The 21,235-nt window shown below is 44.7% G+C and overlaps 2 protein-coding genes across 13 annotated transcripts in view; both read right to left on the reverse strand.

Moving 5' to 3' along the window:
* LOC118286489 (alpha-tectorin-like) overlaps window positions 1-21,235 on the reverse strand; it is a 475,374-nt gene that overhangs the window by 372,422 nt on the left and 81,717 nt on the right. The window lies entirely within an intron of this gene.
* Window positions 1-21,235, reverse strand: part of akap6 (A kinase (PRKA) anchor protein 6) — a 136,421-nt gene that overhangs the window by 105,857 nt on the left and 9,329 nt on the right. For 10 of the 11 annotated variants that reach the window (XM_047337714.1, XM_047337712.1, XM_047337711.1 and 7 more), the window contains 8 exons: window positions 13,641-13,750; window positions 13,372-13,513; window positions 11,951-12,604; window positions 10,769-11,119; window positions 10,464-10,607; window positions 10,256-10,384; window positions 9,885-10,151; window positions 714-836 (listed from right to left, as the gene is read on the reverse strand). In XM_047337714.1, the coding sequence (XP_047193670.1) occupies window positions 714-836; window positions 9,885-10,151; window positions 10,256-10,384; window positions 10,464-10,607; window positions 10,769-11,119; window positions 11,951-12,604; window positions 13,372-13,513; window positions 13,641-13,750 (1,920 nt within the window). The remainder of the gene's footprint in view (window positions 1-713; window positions 837-9,884; window positions 10,152-10,255; window positions 10,385-10,463; window positions 10,608-10,768; window positions 11,120-11,950; window positions 12,605-13,371; window positions 13,514-13,640; window positions 13,751-21,235) is intronic. The other variant, XM_047337718.1, reaches the window with a different exon arrangement.

Genomic DNA, 21,235 nt, shown 5'->3' on the forward strand with positions numbered 1-21,235 from the left:
GTGTTCATGTCTTGTATCCTCGTACTCTTCAATGCATCTGTGATGAGTGTGTGTGTTTGTGTGTGTGTGTGTAAATTAGATACATTTGAGGTTTTTTGCTGTTTGTTAGAATGAACACATAAAAAGAGACAAAGAGGAAAAGAGAGGGGAAGAGAAAGAGAGGAAGAGGAGGAGGAGGGCAGATGGTGAGGAGAGATGAAACTGGAAGAGAACGAGAGGAAGATGAGGAAGAGGAGGAAGAGCGGAGGCAGCGAAACAGACGGGAGGCAACAAACAGATGCAGATGAAAACAAATTGGAACAAAGAGAGAAAGAGAGAGGAATCTGGATAAAAGAGGTGAAGATGAAATGAGAGGAGCTTTGTGTTCCTCCCTCTGCTCGCTGTTATTTTCCCATCATGCCTCATTGTTCACAGGGACGCTGCTCCTGACCTTTGACCTCCACAGGATCTGATCTACTGTCAAACTCAGGAGAGAGAGAGAGCGAGAGACGCACTCCCACCGATTCCCGATTTAGGAAATCGTTCAAGTAAAGAGCTGCGAAGCTCTCGACTCCAACAATCAGATGTTTCTGTTTCACACCGTGAAGAGAATCAGAACCAACCAGAACATCAGAGCATGTTCTGCATGAAGCCGCACTGCCGGACGCGTCTCTGAGTAGCGGCGAGAAGAGGCAGGAGCTTGTTTCCCGGCGTGTGTGTGTGTGCACTCTCACCAGGTGTGTGTCCAGGTACGCCCCCAGGCTGTCCAGCTCCTGTCTGGGCTGCGTCCAGTTCTCCGTGCTGTCCAGCGCCTCCTGCAGCCACGAGATGAACCCGTCCAACTGCTGCACGAAGCACTGGGGACGACAGAGAGAGGATATTTAATCTGATCATTTATTTATTTTGAAAAGTAGTATTAATATGAACAAGCACTGCTGCCCAGAACCTGCTGGACTCACATCACAACAACAGACACACAGAGAGAGAGAGAGAGAGAGGATGGAGGGATGAGAGAAACAAGGACCGACAACAGAGTCAAAGAAAAGGAAGGAGAAGAAGGTCAAAGGAAAAAACGATAAAACAAAAGAAAAGGCAGAAAACCAACAGGTAATAAACCTGCAACAGGATAAAAGAGAGAGAGAGAAGGAAACAGATTGGAAGGAGGAGAGGAGAGGAAGAAAAGATAAAACAGAGGATAGGAAAGGAGAGGAGGAAGAAGGGGAAGAGGAGGAAGAGGAGCAGAGGAGAGGGGGAACGGCAGGACGGTGAATCAGAGCAGATTTCAGACGAATTAATTCAAGGACAGAAAGAACAAAAAAACAAGACCCGCAGGACGAAACAGGTAAATACACATTAGGATGAAAACAAGAGAGAAGAGAGAAATGGTGAGAAAAAAAGAGAAGAGAGGAGATGGACTGAGAGAAAGAAAGAATAAAGTGATGCTGAAAATGAGATGAAATGAAAAGACGGTTAAATAGATATTATATATATTTAACACGTTTTTTTGAAACACATGAATCCGGAAAAAGAAAAGACAGGACGAAAAACACGGAGGGAAAAAGAGACAGAACCAAAAAAATACATTGCGGAAGACAAACAGAGAAGAATGGAGAGAATCCGAGAAGAGAAAGCAAAAGAGTGACGAGAGACATAGAAATGAAAGAGATGGAGTTTGACATGAGTGTCTATCTCTGACAGGTTGTCCTTCAAGAGGGAGAAGAAGAAGGAGGAGGAGGAGATGGAGAAGAAGAAGAAGGAGGAGGAGGAGGAGAAGATGGAGAAGAAGAAGAAGAAGGAGGAGGAGAAGAAGAAGAAGGAGGAGGAGGAGGAGATGGAGAAGAAGAAGAAGGAGGAGGAGGAGGAGATGGAGAAGAAGAAGAAGGAGGAGGAGGAGGAGATGGAGAAGAAGAAGAAGAAGGAGGAGGAGGAGAAGATGGAGAAGAAGAAGAAGAAGGAGGAGGAGAAGAAGAAGGAGGAGAAGAAGAAGAAGAAGAAGAAGAAGAAGAAGAAGAAGAAGGAGGAGAAGATGGAGAAGAAGAAGAAGAAGAAGAAGAAGGAGGAGGAGAAGATGGAGAAGAAGAAGGAGCCCGTTGCTTGGTGGAGAGCTACTGCCATCTACTGGCACACAGGAGGATTCATGAGGAGAAGAGAAGAGTATGAAACAAAAAATAAGTGTAACAAAATGAAACTTTTACTATTATGATAGAGCACATGAAATATTCTGCTGATATTTGTTGTGAAATGTCAAGAGTTTAAACACTCGAGGGGCGAAGATCAGACACGGAGACGGAGAGGAAGGTTCTAAAATGTCTAAAGGGATTTTAGACACGACGGAGAAGAGGGAGGAGTTTTGAATCCGTACGTCTGTGATCTGTCGGGTTCTTTACGTAAGAAACCGACTGAAGGGAAAAGTCAAGAGATTCTCAGCTTCCTGTTGACGCGTCACACAAAAAGTCTCAATATGTTAAACTTGGACAAATATGTTCAGTGGATTTTTCTTCTTCAAAAAACAATAAAAATAGGAAAATGTAAAAATGTAAAAACAAGACATTGTTGTTTCAGCAGATTCTCTCGTTGGCGCTTTAACATTAGTTGTTTTTTTTTGATGATGTTCATTTGTCCGCAGGATTACGAAAAAAACTTCTCAACCGATTTCTTTTTTCCCACTTTCTTTAACAAGCCAAGATCGGACGTTAGAATTATAGTTGTAATGTAAATCTGTGGGGACAGAGATGGTTATATGTTATATTGACTGTAAAGTGTTCATCTTTATTTACTTAACATTACAGTTAGGTTTAATTTGATCTTTTAAGAGAAATGGAGCGCAGCCGGATTAAACTTTTTTTTTTAATCAGCACGATGAGCAATTTTTTCAGTTAACAAACTATCTGTAAAATCACAAAACATCTATCGCGACTGTAACTGTTTCTGTGGTGAGCGTGAAAAGTGATAAATCCAGTTGAATCCAAGTGAAAAGTATTTTGTCTGAATGAATATATCAGAAAACTGAGCTTTTATTTTTCTATTTATTTTCTTTTATTTTCACATTGTCTTCAGTTTCTCTCTCCTTGTGACGATCAGGTTTAAAACAGTAAATTATTTTTGTGAACAACTTGAATATATCTGAGAGAGAGAGAGAGAGCGAGAGAGAGGGAAGGAGGGAGAGAGAGAGAGAGAGTGAAAGATAGAGGGGGAGAGAGAGAGAGAGAGGGAGGTAGAGAGAGAGAGGGAGAGAGAGAGAGAGAGAAAGTGAGAGGGAGAGAGAAAGAGAGAGAAAGAGAGAGGGAGAGAGAGAGAGAGGGAGAGAGAGAAAGAGAGAGAGAGAGGGAGGGGGAGAGAGAGAGGGGGAGAGAGAGAGAGAGAGAGGGAGAGAGAAAACGGCAAAGTCATTTCTATAAAACTGAAGAGGAACAACAACGTGAGCGCTGAGAATTCATTCTTTCCAGTCCGACCTCAAACATCCCGTCTGAATAACAAGTGTAACGGACGGAGGCCGCGGATCATCGGCACACATCTTGTTTTCATATCGAGAAAAACTCGAGCTGCCACATGTGAGCATCACACACACCGGGCCTACAAATCACTGTGTCCCATCTGTGTGTGTGTGAGAGATATAAACCTTGACCGATTGAGCGGCAGTATGTTAATTACAACCGTGACCCTTAAAAAACAACAACACACACACACACTCACACACATCGATATGATTCCGTCCATCTCTCCGCCGCTCGTTATGGAGGAGAGATGGAAATCAAAAGTATTGATGAGAGCAGAGGAGGCGAGGAGAGGAAAGAGGGAGAAGGAGATGTTACTAGAGGAAAGCAAATGAAAGAAAAGAAATGATGAGGAGCTAGGACTTGGGAAGAGGAAAGGAAAGAGAAAAAGTAGATGTTACTAGAGGAAAGGAAAGAAGTGGGGGAGACGGGAATAAAGAATAGAATTGAAAGAAAAGAAAAGAAGAGGAGCTAGGACTTTGGGAAAAGAAAGGAACTGGAAGAAAAGGAAGGGAATAAAATGAAAGAGAGGAGGAGGTGTGACGAGAGGGAAGGAATGAGAGAAAAGAAGAGGAGCGAGGACTTTGGAAAAGAAAGGAAAGGGAAGGAAAGGGGGCTAGGAAGAGAGAAGAGGAGAGAGAGGAGAAGGTTGGATGAAAAGAAAAAAACAAATGAGGAAAGTAGAAGACGACGGTGTAAAGAAGAGAAACAGATTCATGAGAAAAGATGACTGAGGTTGTGCGAAGAGAAACGCTGCGGATTCGGGAGAGAACACTGAGCGTGGAGGAGGAGGAGGAAGAGGGTGTCGGCGCCGCTGGTTACGATATCGACCAGCATGCAACTGGGCTGCTTACGGCCGCTTTGATGTCTCTAAACCAGTGGAGGCTCCTGGGAGCTGCACACGCCTGATCTGATGTGATGCTGCGCCGCCCGCACGGACGCTCGGATCCACCGCTTCATCTTCCTCCGCCGCCGGATAATCACCGTTCAGCTGACGGCGCTTTCTGAAGGACGACGCTGATGGATCTGGACTCGAACTCCCGGCGGACCGCGTTCGCCTTCGATGATTAATAGGTTACAGGCAGCGGCTCTGACATCTGAGCGTCCGGCGGCTCGAGACGAAAAACCCAGCGCGAGGATTTTACACGTTTATAATAATCTGACTATTCAAGAATCTCACGTCTGTGAATTCTCAAATTTAAATAATAACAAAATAACAATTGATTATTAATAATAGGAAGTGGAATTAGCTGGATTTTAACAGCTAACACGGCTCATGAATTTTCCACAGCTATAATTCCACCAGTTTATATCAAGAGATACTTTTTTTTTATGGCTGTAAAATGATTGCCAAAGTAAAGTAAACCTTGTGATTTTTCAAATTAAAAGCCCACCCGTGAAACAAACTTTTAATGTGAAGACTTTTTGAATGTAATCTAAAATTAAAAAATTGAAAAAAGGGAAATAAGCAGAAATAATTATAACCAAAAGATCCGTCGGGAGCAGTCTGCTGATGTTGAATTCATCAGGAGATTACACTTTTTAATTTCCATGAAAGATCAAATGAAAAAACACAAATATCGCAGCCAAGAAGTGTCGTCACTGTATAAGGTTCATGAAGCGAGAGGGCGGAATCCATACGAAGGTGACAGCGATCTTCAAGATCAATATAAAACACAAAGAAAAAGATGGACGACCACGCGAACGTTTCCGTCAGCCACGGGCGTGATAGCGTTAGCTAACTCTGCTGTCAATGACATTGTAGCTAACAATTCAGGGGCCGCCTGAACGGATCTCGTACATTTGCCCTCACCTGCACGTTCCACACTCCTTAACTGGGACCAGCTAACGAATTTATGCGTAAAAAGAAAGTCGCTAAAGCTAGCTGGCTCACCGCTAGCAGTGAGGTGGCACATATCGCAGCGTAGCTAGCGCGGGCTAACGGTCGCGGCTCTATTGTTTGTATTTCACTCTCTAAGGAAACTTGATCCAGTTGTTGCGTTTAGGAGCCATTTTAAACTTCAAGTCGAACATCCAAACTCGGCTGGTCGCCTCAAAACTTTTTTCAAGTCAGATGAAGTTTCTTGACCTTTGTTGATAATTCGCCTCACACGTCATCCTGGCTGTTAGCAGCGAGCTAACGCTGGAGGCTAGCAGAACCTGCTGGTTGAAGCGGGAAAGACTCGAGTGAACCAGTCAAATTTCAATTGAAAAAAATCCTGCACCCGGTGAAGTTAAAGACCAGAACGAAATTCAAATTGATGGATTTTCCAGAGCAGACGCTCCACAAACTTTTCCTTTTTTTGGGAGGTTTGAGGTGAAGGAGGCTAATTTCCACAGCGGGCCATAAAGTTATTAGTTTGACTGCGTGGACGTGTCACACGACGCCCTGCTGCCGGGACGACGCCACAGAACTCAGGGGGATGAAAGTTTGATTAGAAAATTCATTAAAAATTATATTTTTAATGGAAAACATGGAGCCGCTGCAGCGGATTTCTGTGTAGAATCCGGATGAGACGGCGTCTGACGAGACGTGATGTTCTTCTGCTGTGAGACTTTCCACCAAGAAGGAACGATCAAACCCAGAAGACATCTCTTTTTTAAAGAATGTAATGAGGGACAAAGACGTCCGTCACACCTCAGCGCCGTCCCTGGGATCGTCCCTGGGAGACCCCGCCACTCCAAGCTGCCTGCTGCCATGACGATAAAGTCTACATCTCTACATACGTATAGCCTGTGATACTGAACCGAGGGGTTCATCAGTGAACGTGATGTTTAAACTGAATATTATAGTCTGTATTTGCCTGTTTAATGTTTGAACTTAAAAAAAAAACATAATTTTAAATAATTCAAATAGTCAAATGATTTGTCTTCTGTTTTTGCTCCAGCTTTGCTCAGAAATCATCACAAAAGTGTAAAAAAAATAAATATGGACGAGTGGGAAACATTTTTGTGTACGTAATGTCAAATGTTTTAAAAATCAGTTTAAACAAAACGTCAGAGACAAAACTGCTCCCTGTGACATTTGCTCCATAGAATAAATGCTTCTTCTGAAATGTTCGATGAAAGTTTTTTCAATCTATCAGCGATTAGTAATATACTTTATATACACATTTTTAATATATGCTGAAAACAAAACGGTTTTGATAAAAAAAAATCTTTGCTGGACTCAGACTTTTGCTCTTCACTCTGCGAACAAGTTGACTTTCTGCATCGGTCTCGTCTTCACTCGTCTGCGTTGCCTCCTGCTCAACCTGTTTATCTATAGAAACACACACATATATATATATATATATATATATATATATATATATATATATAACCACCACCTCTGTTATTTTCCTCTCCTCTGCGGTGGGTGTACGCCCTCCCGCCGGGCCAATCAGACGAGTGTTGATGCGATGTCTGTTGTCTGTCTGTCTCCCACTGCTCGCAGATAGGCAGGCGTGCCGCAGAGCCGCCAAACACAGACACCTCACACTGAGGGAACGCCGCCATCGCTGGGTCCAGACGGCACATACAATGTGATCACATGACGTGTAGGACACTTATCTGACTCACGGACTGTTTCTCCATCTTTGTTTTTCTTTTGATTTGATTTGATTTTCAACGCACTTCAGGGCGGCGCCGCAGCTCATTACGGCGCAATTACAGGAGCGTCAGATTTTCTGCGTACACGCGTTTCGCTCTCATAAACTTTCACAAAACCAACCGCGGATTTTACGTGACGTGGACGCGGAATGAAGAGGAGGTCAAGGTCGAGAGAACAGTGTCTAGATGCTGGGAAAAAAAGGTTGGATGAAATATTCATGTCCAACAGCAAAAGGCAGCATGACGGAATAAAAAAAGAGAGAAAAGTCTAAAAACAAGAAACGATGATTATCTTCTAAAACGGATCAAGATTGTTGGAGATTTGTTTTATCAGAACCAATAAGCTTCGTCATGTTTGGAGCCGTAAGGCCGCCGCGGTAACAACAAGGAGCGGTTAGCGTCATGTTTGTTTCATGCGTTTTAATTTAAGGTTTAAGCTGAATTTTAATATCGACACGTGTCACATCCACAACAGCAGGGGGAAGCACTTGTACCAAAACATATCTTAAAAGAAATGAGAATGAATCAAAAAGTCTTAATCGACATCACACAGTTCCATCATGAACAGACGTGTGCGACGACATCCACAAGATTTTTCACTTAACAAGCGCAGCAGCGGAATCCACTTCCCTTTGGCTCCAGCAGGAAATATTGGTTTGAAAAAAAGGGAAGAAAAAAAAAGTAATAATAATAAATGGATCATGTTGAACTGACGGTGAGAGAAACTGATTTCATCTCCCACAAAGTCCAGACGTGAGATTCTGTTACTTTACTACTCAGTTCGTCTGGAACTCTAATCTAATCTACTCGACAACAAACACAACCCGGACCCCCCCTCACCCTCACCTCCCCCCCGGGGGGAGACGAGCTCCTCGACAGATTATATTCTTTTCTGCTCCCGGATTTGATTCATTTCTGCTCCAGCGGTGATCGTTCCACTCTCTCTCCTCCCTGGACGGGTGATTCTTCTTTCCCTCTTTCTTCTCTTTCATTTTTTTTCTCTTTTCATTCCGCTCGGTCGTGTTCAGCAGAGACCGACTCAGAATGTCACCTCCTCCGCACCCGAGACTCTTCCTCTTCTTCTGCTCCTCTCTTCACTTCCTCAATAAGACAGCTCATCCATCGCCATGATTACATGCTGCTAATTAAGCAGCTAATCAGCTAATTAGCCGGGAGCAGAGAGGAGCGAGCGAGTGTTCGTGTGTGTGTGTGTGTGTGTGTGTGTGAGTGGTTACACAAGTAGTCATGTGTACGACAGCAGAGCATAATTCCTGATGTGTCTTTTGTGTTTTGGATATAATTTTTTTCAATTTCAGGATTCGATTTTAAATGCCCGTCTGTTTAAGTGTTTATTTTCCCAAACCTCTGGAGTTAAATCCTTTCACACGACGCTGATTCACCGACTCGCACCAGTTGCATGAAAAGAAAATATATTTTTTTCCTGAAAAAAAAGGAAAAAATATTCTCTCCGAATCCAAGAAAATAAGAATAAACATGTTTGAGACTTAAATCAAATAATAATCAGGAATAAAATCAGAGGAGAGGATGAATATGACAGTTTGAAGGAAGGTGAGGACGCTTCTGCTGCTCTGTCCACTCCTGACGTCACCACCACGGAAATTGAAAATCGTGTAAAAAATTGTTACAGTACCAATCGGTCGACTTGCTCCGAGCGAAGGGAATATTTTGTTTTGTTAATTGTACGCCTTTGAAATGAAACGGAAAATAAAATGAAGAGTTCAAGACATGAATGAAATGTTGAGAAAATCAAATTTGTGTAGAGAAGAAGAGGAAGAGCGATGGAGCGGCTTTGACATTTCATCCGTCAAATTGTTATTAATGCAGAATATTAATATGAGTTGGGGAATATGAAGGACACAATTAGATGTGAAGGGCCGACCCGCCATACTTCCGGGGTCACATACACCCCCCCCCTCCCTCCCACAGCGTCCAGGCCTCTAATCCACATATTGATCCTAAAACATCTTCAACCTTCCTCGCTGTTAAAACATGAACAATCATCTAACTCTGTCTGCAGGCTCCCGACCCGGCAAACGGCCGATAACAGAGACACCTCGTTGATCCCCGAGGGGAAAGAGTGATGTAAAATAAAATAACGCAGTAAAGGAGAGAGAGAGAAATAATCTGAATAGAGTAAAAACAATATCAAATATATTTATATACATTAGAGGAGGAAGCGTCTTTACGGCGCTAATTAAAGGAGCAGCAGGCACGAGGAGGACAAATCCCCAGAGCTATTGACATTTCGCCATATTCGATATGACAGATATGACTGATTAGTTCGGCGGGGAAGCCCCATCAATTATTCGCCTGCCAATCAAAACGTGACCTTTTGGAAGAGAGATGATGAATTAAGGGGAGGCCTGGGGGGGGGGGGGGGGGGCGACGATCTGATACCACACCTCTGATCCATCACGGCGGCCATGGCGGTGAAATAAACTTGTCGTCGGGACGGAAGTTTCTTTTTAAAAATCAAGCAAGGTGACGCGGGACCATCGGAGGAACGTGTATTTTTTTTTTTCATGTGTTCTAATTTGTTTCTCATTTTGATTTGGTTAAAAAAAAAAGGGCTTTGATGCAGAAAGACAATATTATTAATAATTAAAGTAGTGACTTAGTTAGTGACAGTTCTTTTATTATTCTATTATTAGTAGTATTTTTGTTTGTTTAAAAAGAATAGATTCCTTTTTCTGTATGAATGTATAAAAAAGTTTATGATTATCCTCTCGTGTTGACACCTGAGTCAAATCAACATCGTGTCGTGACAGACTTTTTGACATCAGAAGGAATTGCTCTTACCTCAATCTTCCCCCAGACGTCGGGGTCTTTGTCCCGACTCTGAATGTCCTCCAGCAGCTGCTGCACCACCAGGGACGCACCGCCGCGTCCGTCCACCAGGGGCGCCGCCTGCTGGCGGTCGCGGCTCGCGGAACCCCGCCCCTCGTCCTCCTCGGACTGCAGCTCGCTCAGAGGGCCGGACTCGATGCTCTCGCCCACCGAGGGCGCGATGTCGCTGGAGGAGGCGGGGCTGAAGCGGCCGACCGGATTTCGTCTGTAGGGAGGCAGCTGCGGGACGGACGGACGAGACGAGGACACGAGGTCAGAGGGGAGGAACATTCTGTCTCGGCATAGTAAAACACGAAAAAGGATTATAATTCGTCGTGGCGTACCAGCGGAGGCGGAGGAGAAGGATCGTCGTCAGCGCTCTCGCCCACGTTGTCCCAGTCGGCTGCGTTGGGCTCCGTCAGATCCCAGTCGTCTACGTCCTGCAGAGCGTCCTGGTCCGAGTTGCCGGGCCTCTGCAGACAGGAAGTCAAAGTTAGTCTTTCATTGACTCACGTTAATCTACCTGATCTTAAAACACCGATCTGAACTGACTCTGGGGATGGACTGAGCCAGACTCTCCAATTTCATGGCGAGCATCTCCGTCTTGCGGAGCTGAGCAGGGAGAGCCAGGAACTCCTCCGACCCGTACCAGTGCTGCCGGTCCGGACTGGGCCCCGGTGAGGGCTGGGCCTCCTGCTGGAGAAGGGAACAGACGGTTAAAAACACACAACTCAGTACAGTGACAATCTGATACAATTTAATTTCTCAATTGACCTGTGTCCGTCTCATTCACAAAATTACAACAACCTCAACTCTCCAAACTCCCCCGAATAAAAACGAGTGAAAAACCTTCACACCTTTTGCCCCCGGCGCTTCACGATCCAGACAGCCGTCTTGCCGGGACGTGGTTGGGGGTCCGACTCCGGGTCCGAGGAGAGGAGCTGCTGCTCCCTCATGGGGGAGGGCAACGAGGAGTCGGAGTCCCCCTCGCTGAGCGAGTGTGTCTCCCTCGTAGTCCGCTCCATTTGTCTGGATGTTTCATCCTGAGACGGAGACGCCGGGTGCCGGAGGAGCAGGGGGGCGCCGGGGTTCAGTCCGGCCACAGATGAGCTCCTCTGGTCGGCCAGCGGTCGGCGCACATGCCCCTCCGAGCGTCCGCCGTGTCTGGAGCTGCTGAGGTTCCTCTGCAGGTTTCGCCCGTTCATGACCTGTTGAGTTAAAGCGGATACGAATTGTCTGAGAAGAATGTTGAGTGTGGTTAAAAAGTCGGTGGCCCTTTTTCCTTAATGTATTGAGACAGAGAGTTTCTATGTTTGATGAGGACATTATTCTGAGAGAGATAAACACGCCCCCAGAGACACCATGCACTGACCACCTGTTGATCTGTGTAGTTATAAATACGTCCACAGTCTCTGTCTTCTTGATTCGACTGCATCAATTTTTCCATGACACGGGTCATAAGAGTTCGTGTCTGGTGCAATTCTTTTTTTTTTATTGAATGTAGGGATGTAATTAACAATTATTTTCATTATCGATTAATCTTATTTTCTCCATTAATCGATCAGTTGTTTGGTTCATAAAATGGGGAAAAATATTGATCGTATTTCCCAAAACCTCAACATGATGTTATGTTTTGTCCACACACCAAAGATATTCAGTTTACTGTCACAGAGGAGCAAAGAAACCAGAAAATATTCACATTTAAGAAGCTGAAATCAGAGAATTTGTATTTGTATTTTTTCATAACAACTACTTGAACAGATTAATTGATTATCAAAATAGTTGGCGATTAATATAGTAGTCAATTACTAATTGATTAACTGTTGCAGCTCTAATTGAATTTCAAAAAAGATCCTGGCACTGGACTGAACCCAACATCATGATTACTTTCGAACAATAATATAATACAACATATAATAAATATCAGGAAATATCAGCAAAGTATCAGAAAGTTGCAACCAATTCGTTTCTTAAGGCAGATTTTTTATATATATATATAAATCTTTAACATCTCTTAAGTAGAAAAAGAGGGGACCGACCTGCAGGCTCTCGTACGACTGTGAAACGTTTTCCGGATAAACCGAGTCCAGCTCCAACCAGAACTTGGAGCGATCCGGAGGATCCATGAGCGAGGGGGTGCTGCGGCTCAGCTCGGCCTGGAACTGGAGAGCAGGGAGCGGACCCGCCTTCCCCAAACCTCCCCTGGAGTCCTCCTCCCCGCTGGCTCCTCCGTCCGAGTACAGGGCGGCTCTCTTTGGGAGCGACGGCTGTGTGGGCGACGCCTCGATGCTGCGGCTCACACCCTGCAGGGGGCGCTTCGCTCCCTCGCTGTGGCCCGGTGTGCCGCACTGCACTGTGGGTGACGACGGCGGAGGAGGACGGTTGTGGTTTGTCACGTCAGCGGGCGCAGTGAGTTCAGGTAAACTGTTACGCAGTCCGTGGTTGGAGCGACGGGGTCCCTCGCTTTCCGCCGACCTCAGGTCCGGATGGGGGCTTTGGGCTCGATCGGGCTCCGGCTCCCAGGCGGCGTCCTGCTCGTCCGACTCGGCGTCCCGGGCCTCGGGCTCGTCACCCGGGCTGTAGTCGCTCAACTCGAAGGCGGTGATGCCGCAGTCCAGAGAGAAGTAGTCCTGGCTGCAGCGGATGGTTAGCTGGCCGCAGTCGTCCACCTCCGTCAGAGCGTCCAGACGAGTCTGGAGAGGGAGTCAAGTGTCAGGTTCAGTTTGGTGGTTAGAGTCAAAACAAAACAGAAAATTTACACATTGTATCACTATATTAACGCTTTTCCTGCAAAAGAACAATTTCCACCAGTACTGACACACATTTACCCCTTTTTCAACCAAACTCAAACGTGGTGCTGGTTTCGCAGTTGGTTCAACTTACAAACTTTTATGAACCAGTTTGCTTCTGCGCAGGCCGGAGCCACGTCACTACGTCTCTGTATACGTCTCTGATTTCCCAGCAACACTTTGTCGCTGAAGCTACCGCCAAACTTATTCAGGACAACAGTCGACGACGACACAGCGAGTAGACAGTTTTGTTTCCTCCGCTGCTGCTGCTCAAGCTTTGGCCTCCGTAACGATAGGAATCTTATCTGCACGAGCTCACTATTCATTTTTCTTTTCTTGGTTAAATGGTCATCACAGAGTTTTGGCCCCGCCCCCAGCGCCTGACGTAAGAGGTTCCTTCTTCTCGACCAGCAAGAAGTCGGTGTCACTCTGGAACCAGTTTTTCTTTGTCTGTCGAAACACAAAGAACTGGTTCGAGATTCGGACCCTTGACTCCGAACCGGTCCTCGATCTGCCTCGGGGGAAAAGGCATAAATGTGATTCCTTCAGGAATCCTTCCGTTTCTCCTGGATCTTTTTGGAGGGGAAACGGACAAAAATGTTCTAGAAGAAAGGTGTGTAACTGTCTGCTGTGTGTGTGTGTGTGTGTGTGTGTGTGTGTGTGTGTGTTACCTGGTGCTGGTCCTGGCTGAAGGCCTGCAGGATGTCCGTCTGCCGGGTGTAGTTGCCGTTGGGGTCCTGCAGACCCTGCAGCAGACGCTCCTTCAGGACGAGGACGGACACCCTCAGCTGGTGCCACAGCAGCTGCACCGTCCTGAACCACGGGACACGACCACACCGACGCGGTCAGGAAGATATTAATAAATCAACTTTCGAACGCCTGAGAAACTGCAGCTGACTGATATCTGGTCTCACATGTATCATCACCACCGCAGACTCACCTGATGTCGACGATGATGTTGACAGAGTAGGACAACAGTTTCAGGGAAAACTCCGTCTCCAGCAGCGCATGAATCTGCTCCACGTGGTCTGAGATGTCTTCGCAGATGTCCTGAGGTAACACACACACAGAGTCATGAGTGACGAGTCATGTTTAATAAAAGCCAGAAGAAGAAGAAGAAGAAACGTCTGCACGGCGCCACAGTAAAAGCAGAACTGACGAGGACGAGTGTGACATCACGTCTCCAGTTTTAGATGTGAGTCAGGTTCATGTGAGGCCAGTTCCAGATTTAAATGTACATTTAAAAAAAATTAAAAAACGTCCTGCCTCCATAAAACCGACAGTATCGCTGACTGACACTAAATTCAGAAGCGGCACAGACAGACGGACGGACTCTGAGCAAAAATAACGGCGGCTGCGAGAGGAGGCCAGTTTCTAACTGCAGTTCATTCTGATGAGGAGTTCGTTATAGCGAGGTCATACTTAGTGATCCATGACGTCATGTTCACAATGTTTTGACCATAGGCAGAAAAACTGTCAGGGGGAAAAATAGATTTAATAAAAGGTGTATTTTTTTATTAGGAAATTCTATCAGCATCTTCTATGTCAAGTATCTAAAAGCACAATGTGATTTTCTGCCGCTGGGGCTCGTCTTAGTCCAAACAGTCACAAAAGGACGGAGTTTGATGACCTGGTGACGCAAGAGCGGGATCATGGGAGTTGAAGTCTTCATTGGTTCAGGGGCGGAATTCTCTGCAGTGATCGAACAAACAGAGCCGCTGATTCAATCCAGTGAAGAACTCTGAATGAAGCAGCTTCACCTTCAGCACCAGTGTTTCTCTGCGTCTCTGAGGAGTCGCTGGCGTTTCTCTGATCCCTTCACATCCAGACGTCCCACGACTCAAATCCTTCGTCCGCCTTCGAGTCAAAAACCACCGAGATCTACAAAAGTGTGTCTGGGGATCGAAAGTCACATTTGACTCTTCTGGCAGACGGACAGGACTCTGACACCTGCACCGGCAGGCGAGCGAATGAAACGCACCCTTGACTGGATTAAAACTACTCATTTCTCCGGGTTTGAAACATAATGTAAGAACTAATCGACTACAGAGAGAACAGATTTTCTTACATTTTTCCATGGAAAGTTACCTGTTACTAATTTAGCCATTAATCCTGCAACTGTTACATCCTAAATATGAATTTTATTAAACTATCAAAATTAATATATCAGGTACTTCAGCACAAACAAAACAAAAACTGGACCTAAATGTGTTTAAAGTGGTTTTTGGTCTTTTTTTTTTAGAAAAAGAAAGCTGGCGACCTGGCATCGAACCCTCGACAGATACTTTCATGTCGCCCTCCGGTCGCTGAGTCCACGGTGACCAACACCTCCCGCCGCCCGGCATGTGAGAATGTAGGACACGGACACACACACACACACACACACACACACACACACACACACACACACACACACACACACACACACACACACACACACACACACACACACACACACACACACACACACACACACACACACACACACACACACACACACACACACACACACACACTCACTCTTCACCACTGTACGAGGCGGAGCGCAGCAGAGAGCGCAGAGCTCGTCACGACACTTTCATGAGTCCGAGAGTTTGAGTTCCGGTCACGGTCACGTGCCCATTTGCGGTCGTGTGGTGTGAACAGGAAGCAGATTGTCTAACTCTAAGAGTCGGTTGCTTGGTTACAGAAAATACTACGAACGAGGAAGAACAACGAAGGTGAAAGGTAACGAGTAAGAGGAACTTTTCCTTTCTCGGAGCAACGACGAGGTGGAACTGTTACCGACGGGAGGAAGATGTTTTACGAAGAAAAAGATCCAGAATCTCCGGAACGTTCTGTCATCGTGAATCTTCTAGAGATTTTCCAGCCATGTTCTCACTCGGACATTCTCCAGAAAAAATGTTAACTAGGGGGCTGGAAGGAAAAGAGAGAGACCAGAGAGACATTTGCAGACATTTGAGTTCTCATACTGCAGATTGTGTTATTTTTTGTTTAAAATTTAAGATTTAGAAATATGAGATTAATTATCTTGTTTTTAAAAGTTGTTTGCTAGTTTCCATCTTTGAATTCATCATGAGTTCGTCTGATTTTAAGATCTTCTTGTCGCGTTGGACAAAATACAGTTTCACTCGTGTTCAGTGATTTTCTCCTCAAACTGCACACGCACAGAAACATACCTGAAAAAAGATCCTTCACACAAACTCAGAGTCTCTTTATCGACACAAAGTCAACTTGAACTCACAGTTTATACACGCACGCACGCACGCACAGTTTCATCATCAAAGTCCTGTCATGTGATTCTAAGAGTGGTGAAAATGTCACCGGTGTCTTTCAGACGCTTCAATAATTCACACACAGCTTTCAAATGCTAATACACACACACACGCACACACACGCAGCACTTAACAGAGGCCTCCGTCTGATTGAATTAACAGCGAGTGTGTCGTTTCCATCTGAAGTCGTGTGTGTGTGTGTGTGTGTGTATTTTTGTCCCAGTGACCTGATTTCACTTCACATGTTGGTTTAGGTTTTACTTGAACCAAGAACTAATTAACTTGTACATTTTTTGCAAAAAAAATTATATTAATCTCATCAATGAAATATAAAATTTATATATATATATATATATATATATATATATATATATTTATAAATTAATTAAAAAAAATATTAGTCTGAACAAGACACTCAGTTCAACAAGACTTCTACGAAATAATTTCAAGCCACTCCTGTATGTGTGTGTGTATGTGTGTGTGTCTGTGTGTGTGTGTGTGTGTGTGTGTGTGTGTGAGAGAGAGATTTACAGTAATACAGTTATACAAGCCTGCTACGATACACACTTTTGATAAAACACAGAGACACGTCTTCGCACCCCGGTCACGTAGAGTCAAGTCAAGACGCGACCTGTCAATCACAGAGTCCGTACATCCAACGGGGCTTCTAATTGGCTCCAGTCCATCCGAGGCGTCAGCTCCGATCGCAGCACGGCCTCGTCACCGGCCGACATCAAGGGCTTTGGAGCGGCCGTGTGCAAACCGCCTGCGACAGCTCGGCCTCATCCGCACCCATTGGATCCAATAACCTTCAACTGCGCCGCCTGGTTTTTACCTTGGAGTTCAAATACTCTCGTGCTCCCTCCCCCTCCGGAGTATTCAAATGAAAAGCTTCAAAGACGAGCGAGACCCGCGGCCGCGATACAAAGACTCGTTACTGTCTTTTTCTTTAAAGAAGGAGCTTCTGACTCCAAACTCTCAGGTTGCCTTCAAACATGTTCCGAGATGCGGCTTCTCTGCTGCCGGACGTTTGAACAACTTGAACTATGGGTGCGGTCGAATTGTCCTTCCTACCTACTATTCCTATCTATTCCTCGCATTGTCAAATGTGCTCAGGAAGTTTCTTAAATCTTGAAGTGACCCTGGAGTCATTCCTCAGCACCATGATAATGTTCAGATTCTCTAAATGTTTAGGAAAGGAGCTTCGATGCTTCCTTTCCTATCTCCTTCATCAGAGGACACACTGGAGCTTCCTATGAGAGAGGAAGGAGAAACAGACCCACAATTCATTGCGGCAGCGATATTTAACGTGACGCGTCATGAACGAACGTAAGTGATTCAATCTAAAGTAAAAGAAGAAGAAGAAGAGTATGAATATGACCCAGATGTCAGTCACTGTTACATATGAATCATAAAACACTGAAACATGCTGATGGAGCCGCTGAGGTTTTTGTAGTTCATCTTCTAAATGTGAAGTTTCACCACGACAGACGCATCAACAACATCCACCGTCACATGACCACGTGGTTCAGTGTCAGTGGAGTCGGATTCTCTTCTCCTGAGTCCTGTGAATCCTCCTTTATCCTTCACCTCGTGACCTTTAACACTGAGGACAAGGACGAGTAGAGAGGAGAAGGCGACAGGAAGGACGATTCGACCACACCCCTGGACTTCCTGGTAAAAGTGGAGGGAAATCACCAGGAAGAAGAAGTAAAAGAAGGAGGCGGAGTCACTGCCTTTTCTTCTTCTTCTTCTTTGCTTGTTAACACGTCTGTCACAATCCTCTGGACTTTCTGTTTCAAACTCAGAGTAAAGTAAAAATGATTCGATGATCTTGTGCTTATGTTTTTATACATATAAAAATAACAAAAAATTAGCTGAAAGAAAACTGCTCATTTGAGGGTTTGAGGCATAAAAAAAACTAAATTCAAGAATCTGCTTTTCAAAAAAAAAAAAGATTAAGCTGCTTTAAACCTAAAAAAGATAAAAAGTGTTTCCTCCACAAACTTTCTCATGTCAAACTAAAGAAGCTCTGTCAAAATGCTCTGTCAAAAATATTGATTTGCAAATTCAATATTTAAATCACTTAATGTTGTATTGAAACGTCATTCTGTGAGGTCAGAGGTCAGAGAACAGAAGAGCGAGAGAGTTCTTACCTTTTGACTCTTCTTCAATAATTATCAATCGTTTTATATCCAATATTCCAAAGTCATCAATCAGAATCTGTTGTGTGAAGAAAAAAAAAGGTCCTCCGACACAATCCTGATTTTTAAAGTCAGAAAGTTAAAGTTTGTCTGCAGCCACAGCAGCAACTGAGTCCAGACAACTGAAGTCACTGCTGCTCGACATGTGGTGACCGACTGCTGTGTGTGTGTGTGTGTGTGTGTGTGTGTGTGTGTGTGTGTGTGTGTGTGTGTGTGTGTGTGTGTGACCTCCTTCTTGCAGGGGGGTGTTGGGGAGAGGAGGGGTGACAACAGTTGGGGAGGCTATTTTAGGACCAACCTCACCCACCCCCTCACAAACACACACAAACACACACACACACACACACACACACACACACACACACACACACACACACATCAGCTCAGTGACATTTAAACACTAATCCAGGCGATTCATGTAAACTACAACACTCGTGACTTTTACATACGACCTGACTTTGTGATTATTGATTATTAGCCTCATGATTCATAACTGCTGCTAGTGTGTGTGTGTGTGTGTGTGTGTGTGTGTGTGTATGGCGGCGCCTTTTATCCAGAATATTTTGCCTTCATTTTTGTACGAACCAGTCTCTGGTTGTTAAACTCCTTCCTCACTTGTGGCTCTAAAACCCGGCCATGTTGGAGCTGGTTTCTGAGCGAGTCTCATATCACATCACAAACAACTGCAGGTCAGTTTTTCCACAAGCCTCAGAAATTAAATATTCTGTTCCCAGTCTCAAATTTTAGAGCTCAATACCGTGTCTTTATTCTATTTTTGTAACGGTGGCGACGACCTTCATTTATGCCTCCATCTCATAATCACAAGTCGTAAAAAACTCCTCAATTCACCAGCACCTGCTGAAAAGGTGATGTGAACTTAGGAACGCCCTCTTTCCTGCCTTCCTCCCCTCTTACATAAATATTGTATCTATCGCTCCTCCCAGAATTCCTGGCATAGTGGCAACAGTGACATCAGGAGACAGAAATATCACGACAGCCGGACGCTGCAGCTCCTGGACGGTGTTTTGTGGGACAACACACGGACGACACAAAAAGAAACTGAAGGTGCATGATTTTCCACATCAACCGTTTTCCATGAAGTCACAGCAGGTGGTCAGATTTTGGGAGGGAAATGAGCAGGGGCTGCTACGAGAGCACGAAACTGACGTGGAAGTTGGGTCTGGGTGAAGAGAGCTAATGCTAACGTGAAGTCGATGTGTGTCTGTGTATCCAGGACATTCTCCATGCAGCTGTTACACACTGCCTGCAGCCGCATGGCTGAGAGGCTGGCATACCAACACACACACACACACACACACACACACACACACACACACACACACACACACACACACACACACACACACACACACACACACACACACACACACACACACACACACACACACACACACACACACACACACACACACACACACACACACACACACAGAGAGAGAGAGAGAGACAGTGGTTGCATCACTATAATCATGTCCTACAGTCGCTCTGTGCCAAGGTCAGATTATAGAAGAACGCCCTGCAGGCAAACGCATTATAAATATGACGGAGAGAGAGAGAGAGAGAGAGAGAGAGAGAGAGAGAGAGGGAAGGGAGAGAGAAAGAGAGAGAGAGGATAAAAGAAAGAAACTAAGCGAGGACGAGATGAAGAAGAAGAAGAAGAAGAGAGATCCCCGGAGGCGTGAATCCCATTTGAAACAGTCGTCTACTGAACGCCCCGCCCCCCCGCAATTAAGTCAAATAAAGCTCGGCCCCCGTCCAATCAGACGGCTCGGTGTGCAGAGGCGCACACATATGTACAGTATATATATATATATGTTGTAATACAAGCAAATCACCACCAGATGGAGCCAACAACCTGAGAATGAGTCCTGTCCTCCAGCTGCTCTCAGATTTATTTACAGTCAAACAAAAAAAACGAATTAAATCATAAAGAAAATACTAATATATGAAAAAAATTATTTTCATCTTTTCAAGCTCAAGTTTCCTCCTGTTTTACAAAAACAAAGTGACATCACATTACTATAGATTATTAAATATGGAACCTGAAAAAATTGGTTGATTGTACAGTAAATGTCATCTAAGCTCATGCTCAAGGGGGAAAATTATTTAAAAATAAATAATATCAAAAATAAATCACTGAGCATTGAGTGGAATTTATTTTGATATAAAACAAAAGCGGGTCAAAATATATTTACCACTTGTTTCTTTGTACATTGTAAGTTTTGTCTTTCACTCTATTATTATAGTACAGTTGTCTCGCCACCAGAGGGCGCTACCAGGTGACGCACACTTTAAACACTGAAAGCTGATTTAAAACCTAAAACTCACAAAACACACACACTGTAAAGCCCTGTGTGCGTGCGTGTGTTCCTTTACTTCTATTTCCTCCTCCCTTTCCCATCAGTGTATGTGGAGATGTGACAAGACGACGGCTGCTGCTGCTGTAGCGGCAGCAGCGGCCATGTTTTATTTAGAGCGCAAACAACATGAAACAGTGACAGAGACGAGGGATGGAGACAGGATGGAGGAGTGGAGAGAGGAGAGAGAGAACCCCTGTGAGCATCGGCCTGATGAAGAAGAAAACATCTGAGTCACTGAAGTTAAAAATACTAACTCATCAATAAAAGATTGACCGTGTTCGACTGAATCCTCATGAATGAACCAGAGAACGATTCAAAAATCATCTCCTTTCATATTGTTTCTCTAAAAAACCAAAGATTCACACGTCGAGTCACAATCACCCGACACACACACACACACACACACACACACACACACACACACACACACACACACACACACACACACACACACACACACACACACACACACACACACACACACACACACACACACACACACACACACACACACACACACAGCCACTCCCTGCTGACGGACGCCGACACGCCAACAAGCACAAGCACAAATTCTTGCAAATACACAAAATTATGTTTATGATTAAATTTGCTCAGTGTCACATTTCAGTTTCTACTCTCAGACTTAACATTCAACATGAACAAGAAGAAGAAACA

Source organism: Scophthalmus maximus, chromosome 15 (genome assembly GCF_022379125.1).
Source record: "Scophthalmus maximus strain ysfricsl-2021 chromosome 15, ASM2237912v1, whole genome shotgun sequence".
Taxonomy (NCBI): domain Eukaryota; kingdom Metazoa; phylum Chordata; class Actinopteri; order Pleuronectiformes; family Scophthalmidae; genus Scophthalmus; species Scophthalmus maximus.